General features: G+C 40.6%; 1 protein-coding gene across 1 annotated transcript in view; it reads right to left on the minus strand.

Moving 5' to 3' along the window:
* The window catches only part of LRRC72 (leucine rich repeat containing 72), a 52,009-nt gene that overhangs the window by 18,297 nt on the left and 16,054 nt on the right, over positions 1-17,658 (minus strand). The window contains exon 4 of the mRNA XM_005550059.4: positions 494-575. Within this exon, the coding sequence (XP_005550116.2) occupies positions 494-575 (82 nt within the window). The remainder of the gene's footprint in view (positions 1-493; positions 576-17,658) is intronic.

Below are 17,658 nucleotides of genomic sequence, written 5' to 3' on the forward strand. Positions count from 1 at the left end.
TATGATATTAAAGAAAAGTGTTTTGTACTGTACCTCTGTATTTCATGATCATGGTATGCCACGTGCTTTTACGAATGGCTTGAAATTATCAGTTTTGAGAGTGTTTTGCATATAAAATTAACTCAGAGTGAAAGCAGGAATTTGGCTGGTAGAACATACTGCCAATAAAATTTCTTAAGACTATTAAGTTTTTGTATTTATCAATGCTCCCAACTATTGTTAAAATTTGCTTCCACATGTCTAGTTTATGTCTAAAATACTTGTTAAAAATTATTTTAAATTTTGAATAAGACACATGGCAATATTAAATTAGAAAAGTAATCTAATAGCACATTTCTTAATATAAAATGTACATTAAAACATTTAAAAATAGATTCCTTAATATATTTTCAACAGAAATGTTAAAACAGATTTTTGCATGTCATTAGCAATTACCATAGTTGAAAGTACTTAATTGAAAATCTATTAAATCAACAGAAAATTTAAGACATACCTTCTATCTCAAATATTGCATTATTGTTTAGATACAGTTCTGTCAGACAATAGTTTCTAGTTAGAAATGTTATTCCATGGAGCTAAAAATGAGAGTTAGAGAACAATATACTTTTTATAATAACTGCATATATAACATAAATATAGATAACATGATATACAAAAATAATATATTTAATTGTAATAAGATAATAAAAGTTTGACTTTTGCTATTATTATTTGTGACCTTTTGGTCTGGCTGTAAGTTACATTTGGATTGTCTTTGAGGAGAATGTGATAAAAAGAATATTTTTAGCTAACTTAAACCTCTCTTACCACATCTTAGCCAAACTCGCTTGCCTGGCTTTCAAAACCTCTGCAACCTGGCCTAGCTCTTTTGCGCTAACAATATTTCTTCTACTTCTGCTCCGTATAGTCTCATTGGATCCGACATCACATATCCGCCATCTAATATTATCATGTGCCAAGGGCTCTCTCCTTATGCTGAGGCCATTTCTGCATCTGTAGGAGTCATGATTTCCCTTTGTCTGTATGTCTTTCCTTCTTGGTACACTTGAAATTATTTTTAAGGATTAGCCCTAGGCCAGCAAGGCATACTAAACCGTGCGTGAGTGGACGGCCGCAGTAAGTTTTCACTTGCAGAAATCAGTTGAAACCAAGGTTTGACCTCCTTGTACCTTACTGCTGTCTTTGTGCCCTATTTTGACCCACTTTATTTTCTCTAAACTTCTACTTGCTTCAGCACTTCGAGTCAGATTTCCTGAGTGATGGTCTAATCCTGGACTCTTTCTTTACGGCCTTGTCTCTAACCATCTCCTCTTCTCTGGTTCTCTGCCCCTCTAGTAAACAGATCTCAGTTTAGCTATGGGTTCTGCAATCTGAATACACGCAGGAGGCAGCTCTGCCAGATCAGGCCCAGAACTAACAGCTCAACCAGCCACCATCTGTAATTAGAGGGCAAGGCACAGTACAATCCTGTTCATCATTCAGAGTTCATCCTTTTTCACAAAGCCTTTCCTGACAACTCCTGTGCTCACGAACCTCCATTTTTTTGACCGTCCCAAATGCTTATTTTGACTTGTACAGTTAATCACTTGAACGCTAGAGTTTTGTGCGTTCCTCAAGGAAAGGAACCATGTTTCTTCAGCACCTTATCCTTTCTACCTCCCTAGTCTCCTAACAATATAGTGAAGAAGTCACATTTTACTTTTAAGGTTAGAATCAAAATTTTCATATGAATGGAAATAGTAAAAAGTACTCTCTCAAAATTCCTCAAATGAACCATTAGGTACTGTATACATAATACGGGGGTATTCAATGCTAAACTGTATGTCAGAAATCATTCTGGTACCCCGTAAGGAGAACTGCTATTTTTTTTTTAAATATTGACTCCATAACATCCATCAAATTTAAAAGATGTACTTGCATTGTGAAGATGAGACATGGTAGAGCCGTAGAAGAGGAGCAGTTATGTTCTAAGAACTGCAGGTAAGTTAAATGTAAGAATGATAACTTTACCATTTAACACAGGATCTAGCAGGGAAAAGATCCTCGTGAAAGAGTTATTGATCAATTATTTAGTACTTTATGTATACAAAAATATATGTTCCTGATGGTAAATTTTTTCTTGTATGTTTTCTAAAGCTTATCATAGGAAATATTTATTTATTTATTTTATTTTATTTTTTTTTTTGAGACGGAGTCTCACTCTGTCACCCAGGCTGGAGTGCAGTGGCACAATCTCAGCTCACTGCAAGCTCCGTCTCCTGGGATCTAGGTTCAAGTGATTCTCCTACCTCAGCCTCCCAAGTAGCTGGGACTACCGGCACATGCCGCCACACCTGGCTAATATTTTATTTTTAGTAGAGATGGCGGTTCACTATGTTGGCCAGGCTGGTCTTGAACTCCTGACCTCAGCTGATCCACTCACCTTGGCCTTCCAAAGTGCTGGGATTACAAGCATGAGCCACCACGTCCGTCCAGGAACTATTATTATTAGTTAAATAAAAATATTTTGTTCATTGATGAACAGATTCAGAAAAAGGATCCCAACCCATCTGACTTAGTTAGGATTTATTGGACTTTTTTTTTTTTGAGACGGAGTTTCGCTCTGTCCCCCAGGCTGGAGTGCAGTGACCGGATCTCAGCTCACTGCAAGCTCCGCCCCCCGGGTCTACGCCATTCTCCTGCCTCAGCCTCCCGAGTAGCTGGGACTACAGGCGCCCGCCACCTCGCCCGGCTAGTTTTTTGTATTTTTTAGTAGAGACGGGGTTTCACCGCGTTAGGCAGAATGGCCTCGATCTCCTGACCTCGCGATCTGCCCGTCTCGGCCTCCCAAAGTGCGGGATTACAGGCTTGAGCCACCGCACCCGGCCTATTGGACATTTTATTCATGCCTCTCTCAAATCTCAGAAAAGCCTTTTTAGATTTGTATTTAAGGTTTGAAAACTAACTTCTTTGAGGAATTTTCTTTACTTTGTTTTTATATTGGCAACATTCACAAATTACGAAGCTATAAAAGGGATTTCATGTGCTGTTCATCTGATTGTTCGCAGACTCATCTCCACCAAATTATGCCAGCACTCCTTCTGGAGGACCACTAGTAATTTCACCAAAGGTTTTGTTATGTCATGAGAGAAGCCGTGTTTCCCCAGGGTAGGAGAAACCGTTCAAAGCCAGAAGGTGAGTGTCCCTGTTGGCTCCTTATTGCTTTCTAACTTTTCCCACTGGCCTCCTGGCAGCAATTCGCTGCGTTCTGTTCTTCCTCTCACTACTCCCTGCTTTAATAGTAGCCACACTCGACATCAATGTAGGAAAAGAATGCCAGCAGAAATCATGACTTTTTCCTCTCTCTTCTTCCAGTTACCTGCCAACCACACATTAATAGAACATTACTAATTAGCTGAGACTTTAATTTATCTTGCATTGCTCATTAACACAGGAAGAACACTCATAAACCCCACAGTTTGACCATGGTTATAGAATCATAGTTTTCCCACGAGCATTAACATCCTTGGACCATGATTATTGGGATTATAGGAGTGCGTTGTTTGTGAAGGTGAGGGGGAGTGAAGGGAGACAGAGTGGAGTCAAAGCCAAATCATGAGGACCTTGGGGAGCTATTAAAAGATCTTGTTTAGAAGAATGTTATTGCCCAATTAGATTTTAGAAAGAAAATGGCCGATTTACAGGAGATAGTAAGTACAATGGCAGGAGATGAATAAGGAGGGCGTTTCCCTAATTCAGAAGAATTTGTAGTGGCCCAAATGGAGTAATGGTGGCGAGAGAAGAAAGAAATGGAGGAAATTGAGGGAGTATTTCAAGGTAGAATTCAATATACATTGCAAGATAGCAAGTTGTTAAGGTCAGGAACATTATAAGACAGGCTATTGTCCTGATACTCAGTTATTATTAAAATAAAATGTTATTTATTTATTTATTCATTTATTTTGAGATGGAGTCTCACTCTGTCACCCAGGCTGGAGTGCAATGGTGCAATCTCTACTTACTGCAACCTCCACCTCCCGGGTTCAAGCGATTCTCCGGCCTCAGCCTCCCGAGTAGCTGGGATTACAGGCGTGCGCCACCGCACCCTGCTACTTTTTTATTTTTAGTAGAGATGGGGGTTTCCCCATGTTGACCAGGTTGGTCTCGAACTCCTGACCTCAGATAATCTGCCTGCTTCGGCCTGCTGAAATGCTGGGATTACAGGTGTGAGCCACTGCTCCTGGCCATAACATGTTATTATTATTATCCGTTTAGAGAAATCTGTATTACTGATTCTCAGGATTGCTGTAGGATTTATATTTAGTGTGGCATTTCACAAATCATATGTCTTAGCTTAGGCTTGGAGCATAGCAAGTGCCCAATAGATGACTATTATTTAACCATTAGTATTAATTTTATAGAACTGGGAGCTTTTATATTTAATGTAAAATACATACAGTTAATCACTAGGGTACTACTAGGCACAAATGTATACCACCATGAATTTAAAATTAAGAAAGAATTCAGGGTTTCTTAATCTCTACAGCAATCACATATATTGGACCAGATAATTCTTCGTTGGAGTTGATGGGAAAGGTGCTGCCCTGAGGTTGTACATTAGCATCCCTGGCTTTTTACTCAGTAGATGCTAGTAGCAGACACATCCCAGTCAGAAATGTCTCTAGACATTGTGAAATGTCCCCTGGGAGGCAAAAACACCCCCAGTTGACAACTGCTGATTTAGATGCAAGAGAAGAAAATATATGTATTAAGTGCTTATTATGAGCTGGGCATTAAGCTAGATGTTTTCACAGACATTATACAATATAATCCTAACAAAAGCCCAATGTTATTTATTTGACCCCCATATCCCCAGTTTACCTAGGAGAAAACCAAGGCTCAGAGAAGTTAAACAACTTTCTCAAGGTCCGGAGATCATAAGTAGTAGCAGAGTGAACATTCAAACCCAAGTCTATCTGACTCCCAAACCAAACATTGGCATGTATTACATCATAACGGAGTTCTTTAATTTGGGGAGACTTCTATCTAAACCATCCAGAAGTTACTAATTTGAAAATATGTTGAAGTGTATAAGTTTATTAGATTGAGCACTGGAAAATATTCGATGCATCAATTTATTCCTAGTATTTCAACAATAATCCCAAAAGGTGTCTAAAATGCATCCAAACATTTTGACCAGAAATGGAAAGAAGAAATGTAATAATCTCTGAAAACTTTCAAATTGTAAAAATAAACAGAGTGTTGCCTTACTAATCTTTACTACAAACTCATGAGGAAGGAGTATATTATTATCTTATTTTAAGATGATGAAACTGAGGCCCAGAAAGGTTAAGTAATTTACCCAAGATTATACAGCTAGTACATGGTGGAACTGGGTAGGCTTTGACCCAGGCTCCACAGTCCCTGCTGGAAACCACTGCACCTTACTAATGTTCAGGACGGGAAGCTGAACTGTCCAGCTCAGCTCATTCTCAGACTTGGTTTGAGCCTTGGCCTGCCTTGTTCTACCCACCTGATCTAACTTGACCTCTCAAGTTTTCTGGGTTCTTCTCAACAGTTGCTCTAACAGGGCTGCCATCTCTTAAGCTAGTTTTGAGTTCCAGGCACTGTCCTGTCTTTTCCCCACCTCTTATGTGGTGTTCTTACGTTTTTTATAGGACTTTTCAGCAGAACCTAGATAGATGTATATGGTCACCAATCAATCCAAACTAAAAAGAAGATCCAACCCCGGCACTAAGCAACATCATGCATAAGTAACTGCACTTGTTCTTGGCTTCTTCCACTCTTTTTTTCAGCATTCCTTTTTCTCCTCCTGGCATCTTCTTAACCCTGACCATCCCAATGTCCTCTTTTTCTGCACACTTTCTTTCTTTTCACATGCTCTGGAGTCCCATTTCTGCGTGTTCCAGAGGTAAACTATTATATTCTCCCCACAGATTAATACATTAGCCATCTCAGGGTATTTCTTTTAAGTTAGAAGATTATAATCAATGATGCTTTAATTGTTGACTTTAACATCCTTGAATACATATGTGCGATCTGAGAAAACTTTTGAATGTTCCTCAAATTATGCTTCATAACAACTCATTATTATTAGCTTATGAATCAGTTTTGGGGACTGAGTTGTAAAAACAGGTTTTCTCCTCTGCTCTCACACACAACACAGAAGACTTTTTTGACCAAATGTGTGGGGCTTTACCCCCACATACCATGCCATGCAAGCAACTAATTATGCAGCAGACACCAAGTGTGTGTCCTCCAGTTGAATTTCTGCACCATCTACCTGGAGATCGCATCAGATCGTACAGGTTCAGAGCTCAATCCCGCAAGACTGCCCCCCCCACCCCACTTCTGATGCCAATTGCAAGCCCCAGGTTGTTTTACCTGTGCTTCTGACCAACTGGCTGTAAATTGGGGTCCCCATTACCCCCTCCCTGGACTTGAAATTTGCTAGAGTGGCTCACAGACCTCAGTGAAACACTTTCATTTACTTTTTTTTTTTTTTTTTTAAATAAAAGATATTACAAAGGATACAGATGAAGAGCTACATAGGGCAAGGTATGGGGAAAGGGATGCAGAGCTTCCATGCCCTCCGCAGGGGTACTACCCTCCAGCACCTTCCATGTGTTCAGCTATCCGGAAACTCTCTGAACTCAGTCTTTTAGGATTTGTATGAAAGCTTTGTTACATAGGCATAATTGATTAAATCATTGGCCATTGGTGATCAGTTTAACCTTCAGGCCCTCTCCCCTCCTGGAAGTAGGGCTCCTGGGGAGCAGAAGTCCCAACCTTCTAATTTTGCCTTAGTGTTTTCGATGACCAGCCCCCATCCTGAAGCTGCCTGGGAGCTGCCAACCATCAGTCACACGAAAAGATGCTTATCACTCTGAAGATTCCAAGGATTTGGGGAGTTGTATGCCAGGAAATCAGGACTGGGACTAAATATATATTTCATAACATCACAGAGACGTCCATTAAACCCAAATAGTGTCATCAATATAAAGAATGGTGTCAAAAAGTGTATTATTATTGGCTTGTAGGTGGCCATTTGGTTCTGGTGTCTTCATGTGATCTCTGTCTATGTGCATATGTCTAGTCTCTGGCTTTCTTTGTCCTAGTCTCCTTTTGTTATAAAGATTTTAGTCATATTGGATTAGGTCCCACCCTAATGACCCATTTTAGCTTAATCACCTCTTTAAATGCCCTGTTCCCACATACAGCCACATTCTGAGGGACTGGGAATTAGGGCTTGAACATATGAATTTGAGGGAGACACAATTCAGTTCATAACAAAAAGCTAACAAAAAAGTCAAACAAATATAAACTCCAGGGAATTGAAGGAAGTATAATCAAGGAAAACATAAAGCTGAATACATGGCTTAGCTCTGAATAGCATATTTTGTCATAACAATATACCAGTGAATATTGATTTAACCAAAATTACAATACAACCACATCAGGAGAATGGGGAATGGAAAGTATGCATGTGTGTGGTAGAAGTGAGGGCAGGAAAGAGAAAGAATTAAATGCTCATTTCCTTAGTGAAAATTCAATAGCTATTTTCTAGAAAAGAAAAATCAAGAAGTAGCAGCAATACCAGCAAGTGACTTAGAGAAAAGCTGATAAGTAACAAAAGATCACTTAAAAGAATTGGAAGTTGTTGCAACTGGGAAATGACAAGTGAGGGCAGATGTGCGCAACCCTTGCTAACTTAGAGAATTAGCCAATTCTTTCAACTAATATTATATGTTTATATAGCTATGTTAAGAACAACATGAAGAAAAGGAGTAAGGAGGTTGGGTCTTACTGTTTATTCTGTGACTACTGTGTGCAAGTTTCTTTGATTAGTACTTTACACTTGTCATCTCATTTATTTTTCATGCCAACCCTGGAAGCAGTCTGAAAGAATAAATACCCCATATTGTCTAAGAAGAACATCGTTTTAGAGATATTATGTGATTTGCTATATATTATTAGCTGGTTAGTGATAGGACCATTGCTATACTCCAGTTCTCAGTTCTACATCATTTTTTATTTTATTTTTTGAGATAGGGTCTCACTGTGTTGCCCAGGTTGGAGTGAAGTGGTGCGATCACAGCCACTGCAGCCTCACCCTCCTGGACTCAAGCATCCTCCCACCTCAGCCTCCCAAGTAGCTGGGACTACAGGCACACACCACCATGCATGGCTAATTTTAAAAATTTTCATGGAGATGTGGTCTGACTATGTTTCTCAGACTGGTCTTAGACTCCTGGACTCAAGCAACCCTCTAATCATGGCCTCCCAAAGTACTGGGATTACAGGCATGAGCCACCTCACCTGAAAACATCTGTTAATTTAAGAACTATCGTTTCCTGGTACTCTAACAGGAATCATTAATGCAGATATTAGTACTATTCCTTTTACTTTTATCTTTCTAAACATTAATAAAAGATGGGATACACTTGTACCTTTTTGGCTGTGTAGCATCTAAAACTCCTCCCCACAATTCAAGGATTTCTTGTCTAATAAGTCTTGGTGGCAATCAGAAACTACACCCCATTATACAAGATATTTGCTTTTCCAGACTTCTGGCAGGTAGGGCATGGATTCGTGACCTTGATGCACCCACTCTGAACTTCTAATCAAGAACTAGTCATACAAAGAAGCGGAGACAGTTGAAAGTTAATTCTGGTGGTGGTAGAGATGGAGAGAAAAAATATTGCTTTCCATAGCAGTGGAAATGGTGGCAGTGGTGACAGTGGATGTGTCCAGTGGCTGGTGCTGGTGACACCAACAGTACAAGCCACTGCTTCTATTGTTGATTGTTTTTCCACAAACAGTGTTTGTGGAAAGTAGTTCTGTGACATGGTTTTGACCATGGCTCCCTTTGATTTTGAGAACTTTCTGAACTTGATTCTCAAGCTCCATAATAGCTATCCAATATCTTGTCGATAAATTATTTTTCTGCTTAAATTGGCCAAAGCATGCTTCTGTCACGTGAACTTCTGTTACCTTAACTAGTACTCATGCAAAGAAATATTCTTAGCCATGATGTCCAACAAACAGAAACTGACATTTTCAAATGAACAAAAAGTAAAATACTAAACAAAATATTATCAACTTGCCCTCCTCAAATTTATAAGTGGTGACTAATTACATGCCATTTGGATTCACTGACAAAATGAAAATATTGTATTTATGAGAAAATATTAGACTTTTTTTTTTTGAATGTGGTTTTTTTTTTTAATTTATTTATTATTATTATACTTTAAGTTCTAGGGTACATGTGCATAACGTGCAGGTTTGTTACATATGTATACTTGTGCCATGTTGGTGTGCTGCACCCATCAACTGGTCAGCACCCATCAACTCGTCATTTACATCAGGTATAACTCCCAATGCAATCCCTCCCCCCTCCCCCCTCCCCATGATAGGCCCCTGTGTGTGATGTTCCCCTTCCCGAGTCCAAGTGATCTCATTGTTCAGTTCCCACCTATGAGTGAGAACATGCGGTGTTTGGTTTTCTGTTCTTGTGATAGTTTGCTAAGAATGATGGTTTCCAGCTACATCCATGTCCCTACAAAGGACACAAACTCATCCTTTTTTATGGCTGCATAGTATTCCATGGTGTATATGTGCCACATTTTCTTAATCCAGTCTGTCACTGATGGACATTTGGGTTGATTCCAAGTCTTTGCTATTGTGAATAGTGCCGCAATAAACATACGTGTGCATGTGTCTTTATAGCAGCATAATTTATAATCCTTTGGGTATATACCCAGTAATGGGATGGCTGGGTCATATGGTACATCTAGTTCTAGATCCTTGAGGAATCGCCATACTGTTTTCCATAATGGTTGAACTAGTTTACAATCCCACCAACAGTGTAAAAGTGTTCCTATTTCTCCACATCCTCTCCAGCACCTGTTGTTTCCTGACTTTTTAATGATCGCCATTCTAACTGGTGTGAGATGGTATCTCATTGTGGTTTTGATTTGCATTTCTCTGATGGCCAGTGATGATGAGCATTTTTTCATGTGTCTGTTGGCTGTATGAATGTCTTCTTTTGAGAAATGTCTGTTCATATCCTTTGCCCACTTTTTGATGGGGTTGTTTGTTTTTTTCTTGTAAATTTGTTTGAGTTCTTTGTAGGTTCTGGATATTAGCCCTTTGTCAGATGAGTAGATTGCAAACATTTTCTCCCATTCTGTAGGTTGCCTGTTCACTCTGATGGTAGTTTCTTTTGCTGTGCAGAAGCTCTTTAGTTTAATTAGATCCCATTTGTCAATTTTGGCTTTTGCTGCCGTTGCTTTTGGTGTTTTAGACATGAAGTCTTTGCCCATGCCTATGTCCTGAATGGTACTACCTAGGTTTTCCTCTAGGATTTTTATGGTATTAGGTCTAACATTTAAGTCTCTAATCCATCTTGAATTAATTTTCGTATAAGGAGTAAGGAAAGGATCTAGTTTCAGCTTTCTACTTATGGCTAGCCAATTTTCCCAGCACCATTTATTAAATAGGGAATCCTTTCCCCATTTCTTGTTTCTCTCAGGTTTGTCAAAGATCAGATGGCTGTAGATGTGTGGTATTATTTCTGAGGACTCTGTTCTGTTCCATTGGTCTATATCTCTGTTTTGGTACCAGTACCATGCTGTTTTGGTTACTGTAGCCTTGTAGTATAGTTTGAAGTCAGGTAGCATGATGCCTCCAGCTTTGTTCTTTTGACTTAGGATTGTCTTGGAGATGCGGGCTCTTTTTTGGTTCCATATGAACTTTAAAGCAGTTTTTTCCAATTCTGTGAAGAAACTCATTGGTAGCTTGATGGGGATGGCATTGAATCTATAAATTACCTTGGGCAGTATGGCCATTTTCACGATATTGATTCTTCCTATCCATGAGCATGGTATGTTCTTCCATTTGTTTGTGTCCTCTTTTATTTCAATATTAGACTTTTAATTTACTTATTCTTCCACTCAGCAAACATTTGTTGAGCATCTACTATGTGCCAAGTTCTGGGGGAACAGCCATGAAGAAAATAGACAAAAATCTCTGCTTTTATTGTAGTAGGGAAAGATTAAATAAATAATACATACAATGAGTAAATTATATATTACGACCTAAGTTGATAAGTGCTATGTGAAAAAATGAAACTTGGAGATTGTGTTGCGGGATCTTTGGGGTATTGCTTCACCAGCCGGAAACCTCTATGGCCAGTAGTGCCTTTGCCTGAGTTTTGCTCTGGCCTGCTGGGCTGGTTCTGCCCAATCAGCCTGGAAGGCTGTGCTCAGCTCCTGCTACCAGCTTGGATCCCATGCCTGTCAAGGGTGAGCCAGGCACAGAGAACTGAGGGGCGTGTGAGCAAGTGTGGGGTCCAGTCGGCTGTAGCAGGACAGGCAGCTCCAGGGGTTGGCATGGGCGCCAGCTTCCTGTGAGGCTGTGGTTGGACCAGGTGTGTCATAAGCAGCTTCCACGACTGACACGGGAATGTAGCATGGTATCCAGAAGTTTGAAGATGCCAGGAACTGCAGAACCCTAAAGAGGGTGTCACAGCCCTGGTTTGGGGAGCTCCTAGGTGTGGATTTCCCAAAGGGCCTCAACTCTTCTCTCCTTCTCTCTTCTCTCCTTCTCTCTTGTCTCCTTCTTGTCACCCACAATGTGGCAGGCAAGGGGTGTGTTTTCAGCCCTGTTTGTGTTATGGCTCTTTTAGCCCCGCCATTCAGTGAGTCTCAAGTTCTTGTCCTACATCCAGGAAGAATGAGTTACACAGACAACTGGAGGGTATGCAAGACAAAGGGTAGCTTTACTGAGCAATAGAACACCTTAGAGAAGACCTGCAGTGGGCAGCTCCTGTCCATAGCAAGGGTGCCCCAACAAGTGTCCAGCTCTCAGCAGAGAAGATACCTCCTCTCTGCAGCTGGTCATCCTGTTGTCTCCTCAAGTCTGACTGAGTTCAGGGCTTTTATGGGCCTTAGAGGGGAGGAAGTGCTTGCTGATTGGTTCATGGGCAGCCACAGGCAGGCTTGGAAAAGGTACCACAAGTTTTCACTCTGGTCTACGGGACTGAAAGCCCAGCCCTCAGCCTTTAGGCCCTCTCTAACTTGAAGGCGGGGCTTCACCGGGACCTGCCACCTGCCCAGGAGCCTGTGTGCCTCCTGCCACTGTTCATGGAGCTCAGGTTATTCATGTCAAGGGGCACCTGCAGGTCAGTGCCCAGCTGCCCTCAGCTCCTCTTTAGCCTCCCGCCCACACTTCTTGGTGCCCAAAGTCTGGAGGGGGCCGAGGTGGCAGGGGGCTGGCATACCAGCATTGCTTGAGTGTGTGTACCCCCAGCCAGGTTGTGACAGCTCCTGGGCTAGGGCTCAACTTTGCTCTGTTATCGGAGTGGGTGCTGACAGCAGGGAGAAGCCAGACAGCAGGAGGAGGCACTTCTGAGCCTGTGGGTGTAAGAGGGGCCTTCCTGGGTGCAGGGAGATGCGTGGATCCACAGTGGCAGTTTGGGCAGCTGCAGCTATGCCTGGGAGGATGGGGCTCCTGCCTACTCCCAGCTCCCAAGAGCACCGGGGTACCCAGTTTGCAGCCATGGCTTGGGCAGCTGCAGTTGTGCCTGGGGAGCTCCCACCGTCTCTGTGGAATATGGCACCACCCCAGTCCCAGCTCTGCTTTGGGACCCCTCTCTTCCCCCCACTCCGTGCCCAACCACACTGCTCCTCCACCAGTGGGTGACTTGGCCTGGCCCCACTGCGGCAGCTCCCAGAGTGGCAGGCTCTGGTGGGGTCCCCCAGGGTTGGGCTCCAGGACCTTTCCACCTCCCCTCCATGTTTTCCTGGCTGTGTCTTCAGCTGGGTAATCACAGGTTCCCAAGATATGGCAAGGAGTGAGGTTAAGACCACACTGGAGGCTCTGGGCCTGGGAGCGGGTCCTGTCTGGCTGTGCGAGGGTGGAGGTGGTACAATTGGATGGGGGGCACCACTGCTGCTCCCACAGCTGCTCCTGCTGCCACTGTCCACACCTCCCTGGTGCAGCTGGTGTAATGTCAGCAGCTGCTCCAAACGGCCTGCCGCCGCCATCAATTGGAAGTGGTAGAGTGAGGTAGTGTTACATTTTAGTGGGGTGGACAGAGTAGGCCTTATGGAGGAGGCAATGTTTGAACAGACTGTTGATCACAGGGAGGGAGAGGGCCACTGGAATGTCTGTAGGAACAGCACTGGGGACAAGCCAGTGCACAGGTCCCGAGACAGTGTAGTGCCTGGGGTGGCTAAACTAGAATGAGCCAGGGAGAGATGGCAGGTAATAAGGTCAGAGAGAGAACCAGAGGCCCGATGTGTATAGGACCTTGTTGGTTACTGTAAGAAGTTGGATGAATGTAGCAGACAACCATCAGAGGTTTTGAGCAGAGGAGTAACATGTTTTCACTTAGGTTTCCACAGATCACTCCGCTACTATATTGAATGATTCTCAGTGGAGGTAGGGGGGAATTTTGCCCCCCAGGGAGCATTTGACAATATCTGGAAATATTTTTGCTTGCCACTCCTGGGGAGCATCTCCTGGCATTAATGGGTAGAGGCCAGGGATGCTGCTGAGCACCCTAAAATGCACAGGACATACTCCACCACCAAGAATTATCCAGGTCAGGCCGGGCGCGGTGGCTCACGCCAGCATTTTCAGAGGCCGAGACAGGTGGATCACGAGGTCAGGGGATTGAGACCATCCTGGCTAACACGGTGAAACCCCATCTCTACTAAAAATACAAAAATGTTAGCCGGCCGTAGTGGCGCGCGCCTGTAGTCCCAGCTACTCAGGAGGCTGAGGCAGGAGAATGGCGTCAACCGGGGAGGCGGAGCGTGCAATGAGCCGAGATAGCTCCACTGCACTCCAGCCTGGGCGACAGAGCCAGACTCCGTCTCAAAAAAAAAAAAAAAAAAAATATATATATTTATCACAATAGTAGCAAGGTTGAAAAACCGTAGGGGCAAAGACGCATACATAGACCAGTGATTAAATGACATGATAAAATTCTGAAAAATTCTGGACTTATGTGTTAATTGAAAGAGTATGTTATTGTATGTTTAGTACTGAAATTCCAATATGCAGTAAATTTACATAGAACGTGAAACATTAGTTGGGAAGCATTTTAATAATATACCCTGAATTATATAGGAATAAAAAAAGAAACATTTCAATGTACTTTTAAAATTTCTAAGTTTATTTTTATGGTGTTCTTATCCAATAAATTAAAACAATGCATTCATTTCTATCTTAGTTTAAAATATATACAGTACTTACACAGTCTATACCTTAAAAATATTCAGAAGTAACTATTTTTAACCAATCCAGACTTTTATTCTCATGTTTTCCCTTCTCTTTTCTGACATACTAAAATATTTGCACCTGTTCTTTCCAAAAATAGGATTTTTTTTTTTGGTTAAATCATTAAAAACCATAACTAGATATGTATTGTACATATCTTCAAATTTCACAACCATGCAGTGAAGTGGTATTTAGGTTATTTATATTTATTTGCTTTTTAAAGAAGTTTTTAAATATGGAGCAAAATACAATTTTTTCAACAAAGTTGACACTAAGGATATAATTAATATTGCCCTAAGGTAACAGAAACACATAAGAGCCCAAAATATATGGAATGTATGCTAATTCATTTTGTTTTTTTAACGGCTCTTACATCCCAGAGTGGAGTTTGTACTGCTCTAAATAGTTTTTGGAACAAGGTATTGTATGTATAAATGAATAAACAAATATATATACCCAAACTTAATAAACAAATAAATCTGATTAAAGAGGCCAACAGAAATTCCATGATACAAAGCATGTTGTAAATCTACCGAAAACGTATGGCCATTCAAATAATTCTTTATCAAATATTTGTAACAGCACATTAAAAATAATTATTTCAATTTCCAAAGTATGATTTGCTAATTTTATAAACCAATATTTCTTCCTAAAATACATACATTTGTGCTATTTGCTGAATTCTCAATATGCGCTTCATGTCTAGGAGCTTGGAAATCATAACATCTTAGAAGATTGAGCCTAAGACATTTCTTAAAACATTTATTCTTTATTTTTATTTTATTTTTCCTTAAGTTCTGGGATACCTGTGCAGAACGTGCAGCTTTGTTACATAGGTATACATGTGGCATGGTGGTTTGCTGCACCCATCAACCCGTCATCTAGGTTTTGAGTCCTGCATGCATTAGGTATTTTTCCTAATGTTAAAGCATTTATTCCAATCTGACCATTCTCTAGTCAGTGTGAGTGATGTTATTATAAATATTTCAATTATTCTTTATATAATGATGTTTGTAAACAATGACTTTGCCAGAAGCATCTTTTTATGTAAACTGAATTTATAAAATTTGTTAACTATTGGTTTTTGCTGCACAGCAGAAACCCAGGTTCCATTTTGAATAGTTGTTTGGGGAGGCATTAGACAGGTTCTTCATCGAGACGAAATGAAATATACCAAGCTACTGTTGTACTTCCAGAAACAGAAGGATATTAACATTGTGGCATCAATATTATGAACGCATAGTCATTATTGGACATCCATAAAAGAAAATTTTTGAAGTAATGAGCAAAGACAGAGGGTGATTATATACATGTGCCATATAAATTATTGTGTAAAATATAGGTCACTTAGGTCATTTATCTGAGCCAAACTCAACCTTTCATGAGAGGCTGGAAAGAATGAATTCATGGACCTAAAATTCTCTGGGTCAGACTTGTTAGAGAATGAAATGAGGAAGGAAGACTTTAGACCTAAGAGCAGCTGCCTCCCACTAATTATGTCAGCAGGTGTTAGGAAAACATGATCTCAATGAGGAGGAGATGCAGCACTAATGAATATCTATGCAATATGAAGCTAAACAAGCCCTCAGAGCATAATGAAAGAAGTAGAGTTGCCAAAGCAAACCTAGGAAAGTTAGGACGTTGGAGGTCCTTAGAAATAAACCTGTGCATTTTCATCAGCTAGTTCACGTTTGGACCAGAAGCTCAAGTTTTATCACCCACTAGATAATGATTTGAAGAAATACGCACCCTTCCAGCATAATAGGCTTCACATTTACCAAATTACATTCATTGCCTTCAAAGACAACTGTGTTGTCTCATTCCAGGCAGCTAGCAAATACAGTGTACTTGCTAGGAGCAGAGCCACTCCCTTTACCCCTCCTAATTTTATCACTAGAGCAGGGATCATCACATTTATTGTTAAATTCTGTAGCAGCCTAATGCAAGTACAGAATAAGCTGTATCCAAGTAGGACGCTTTGGGCTCCAAGTAACTTTTAAGCCCAACTCAAATTGGCAAATAAAGAAAGTTCATTAATTGTCTCACATATCACCAAGCGCAGAAGTTGTGATAGCCTTAGTCTTGGCATCTCCATGAATCTCCGGGCTCTGCCTTTCTCTAAGTGTTGGATTCATCAAGTTCATAGGATAGTTACTTCCTGCCTTTATATCCAGGTAAGAAAACATCCAGAAGCAAAAGTACTCTTCTAATACTCCCTTTTAGGAATAAGAAAGCCTCTCCCAGGAACCTCCCAGCAAATGTGCCCTGGTCTCTATTACAGTTGGGTTAGATGCCTGTTCATTGATTAGTCACTCACCAGAAGAGTGGGATTATTCTGGTTGGCTTAGACAGTTCAGGATCCACCCATGGACCTGGGTGGGGCCACCTACTTGAGTAGAATGGAGGAGGAGTATGTACCAAAACTCAAACCCAAATTCTGTTGGACAGGAAGAAGGAACGAATGGACATGAGTGGACAACAAATAATGACCTCATGTACTTCAATAAATATTGTGGATTGAATAAGTGAATAAACAAAAAAAAATACATTCCCTTTATTTTATTCCTTTTGCCTTATTTTTTCCTGAATAGAGGGTAGCTAAAATATTCACTAATGTAAGAATAATGCTGGTCAGGAATTCAGATCATTCTTAACAATGTGTTATAACTCTAAATATATTCATATCTCAGGGTTAATGTTTTTCACAAATCTCTATATCATTTCTACAGTGTCACAGTTTCCTCTTAGTGGTCAATCTAGTATAATCTAGATTTTAAAGAAAATTCATAATTAAAACTTTATATATGAACTTTGATGAAATATTATACTAGTTAATATGCCTGTTAGAGTTTGGGATCTGAATAAGACTTTAATTTTTGATGGGGTATGAATACTTAGGTGGCTTAGCATCCAGTCAATTATTGATCAATAAGAAAACTCACATTAGCTCATTTGCTTATCCCATGACCACTCAAAAGCTGTTTTGGGTATGAAATCCTTTCAGTACTACATGGACTAAACAAGTCTCTTTTATAAAGAACAAATTAAGTGATAATGATTTTAGAAATGTGAAATGAAAATAAATCTCAGGATCCCAATAGCACTAAACCAAAGGGAAAAATCAAACTAGGAATTACTTAGGTCAAACCTCCCTCCCATTCTATTCCTAAAAAAGATAGCTACTAAGATTTAAAAAAAAGCTACACAGCTCTCTCACAATTTGTCCACAAGGAAATTCTTTGGGGACAAAGGATACAGAACTCAAAGTCCTTCCTCTGCTCACTGAGATAGATGCATATCTGATTGCTTCCTTTGGAAAGGCTTATCAGGAACTCAAAAGAACGCAGCCATTTGTCTTTTATCTACCCA

This window comes from Macaca fascicularis, chromosome 3, assembly GCF_037993035.2.
Source record: "Macaca fascicularis isolate 582-1 chromosome 3, T2T-MFA8v1.1".
In the NCBI taxonomy this organism is placed as follows: domain Eukaryota; kingdom Metazoa; phylum Chordata; class Mammalia; order Primates; family Cercopithecidae; genus Macaca; species Macaca fascicularis.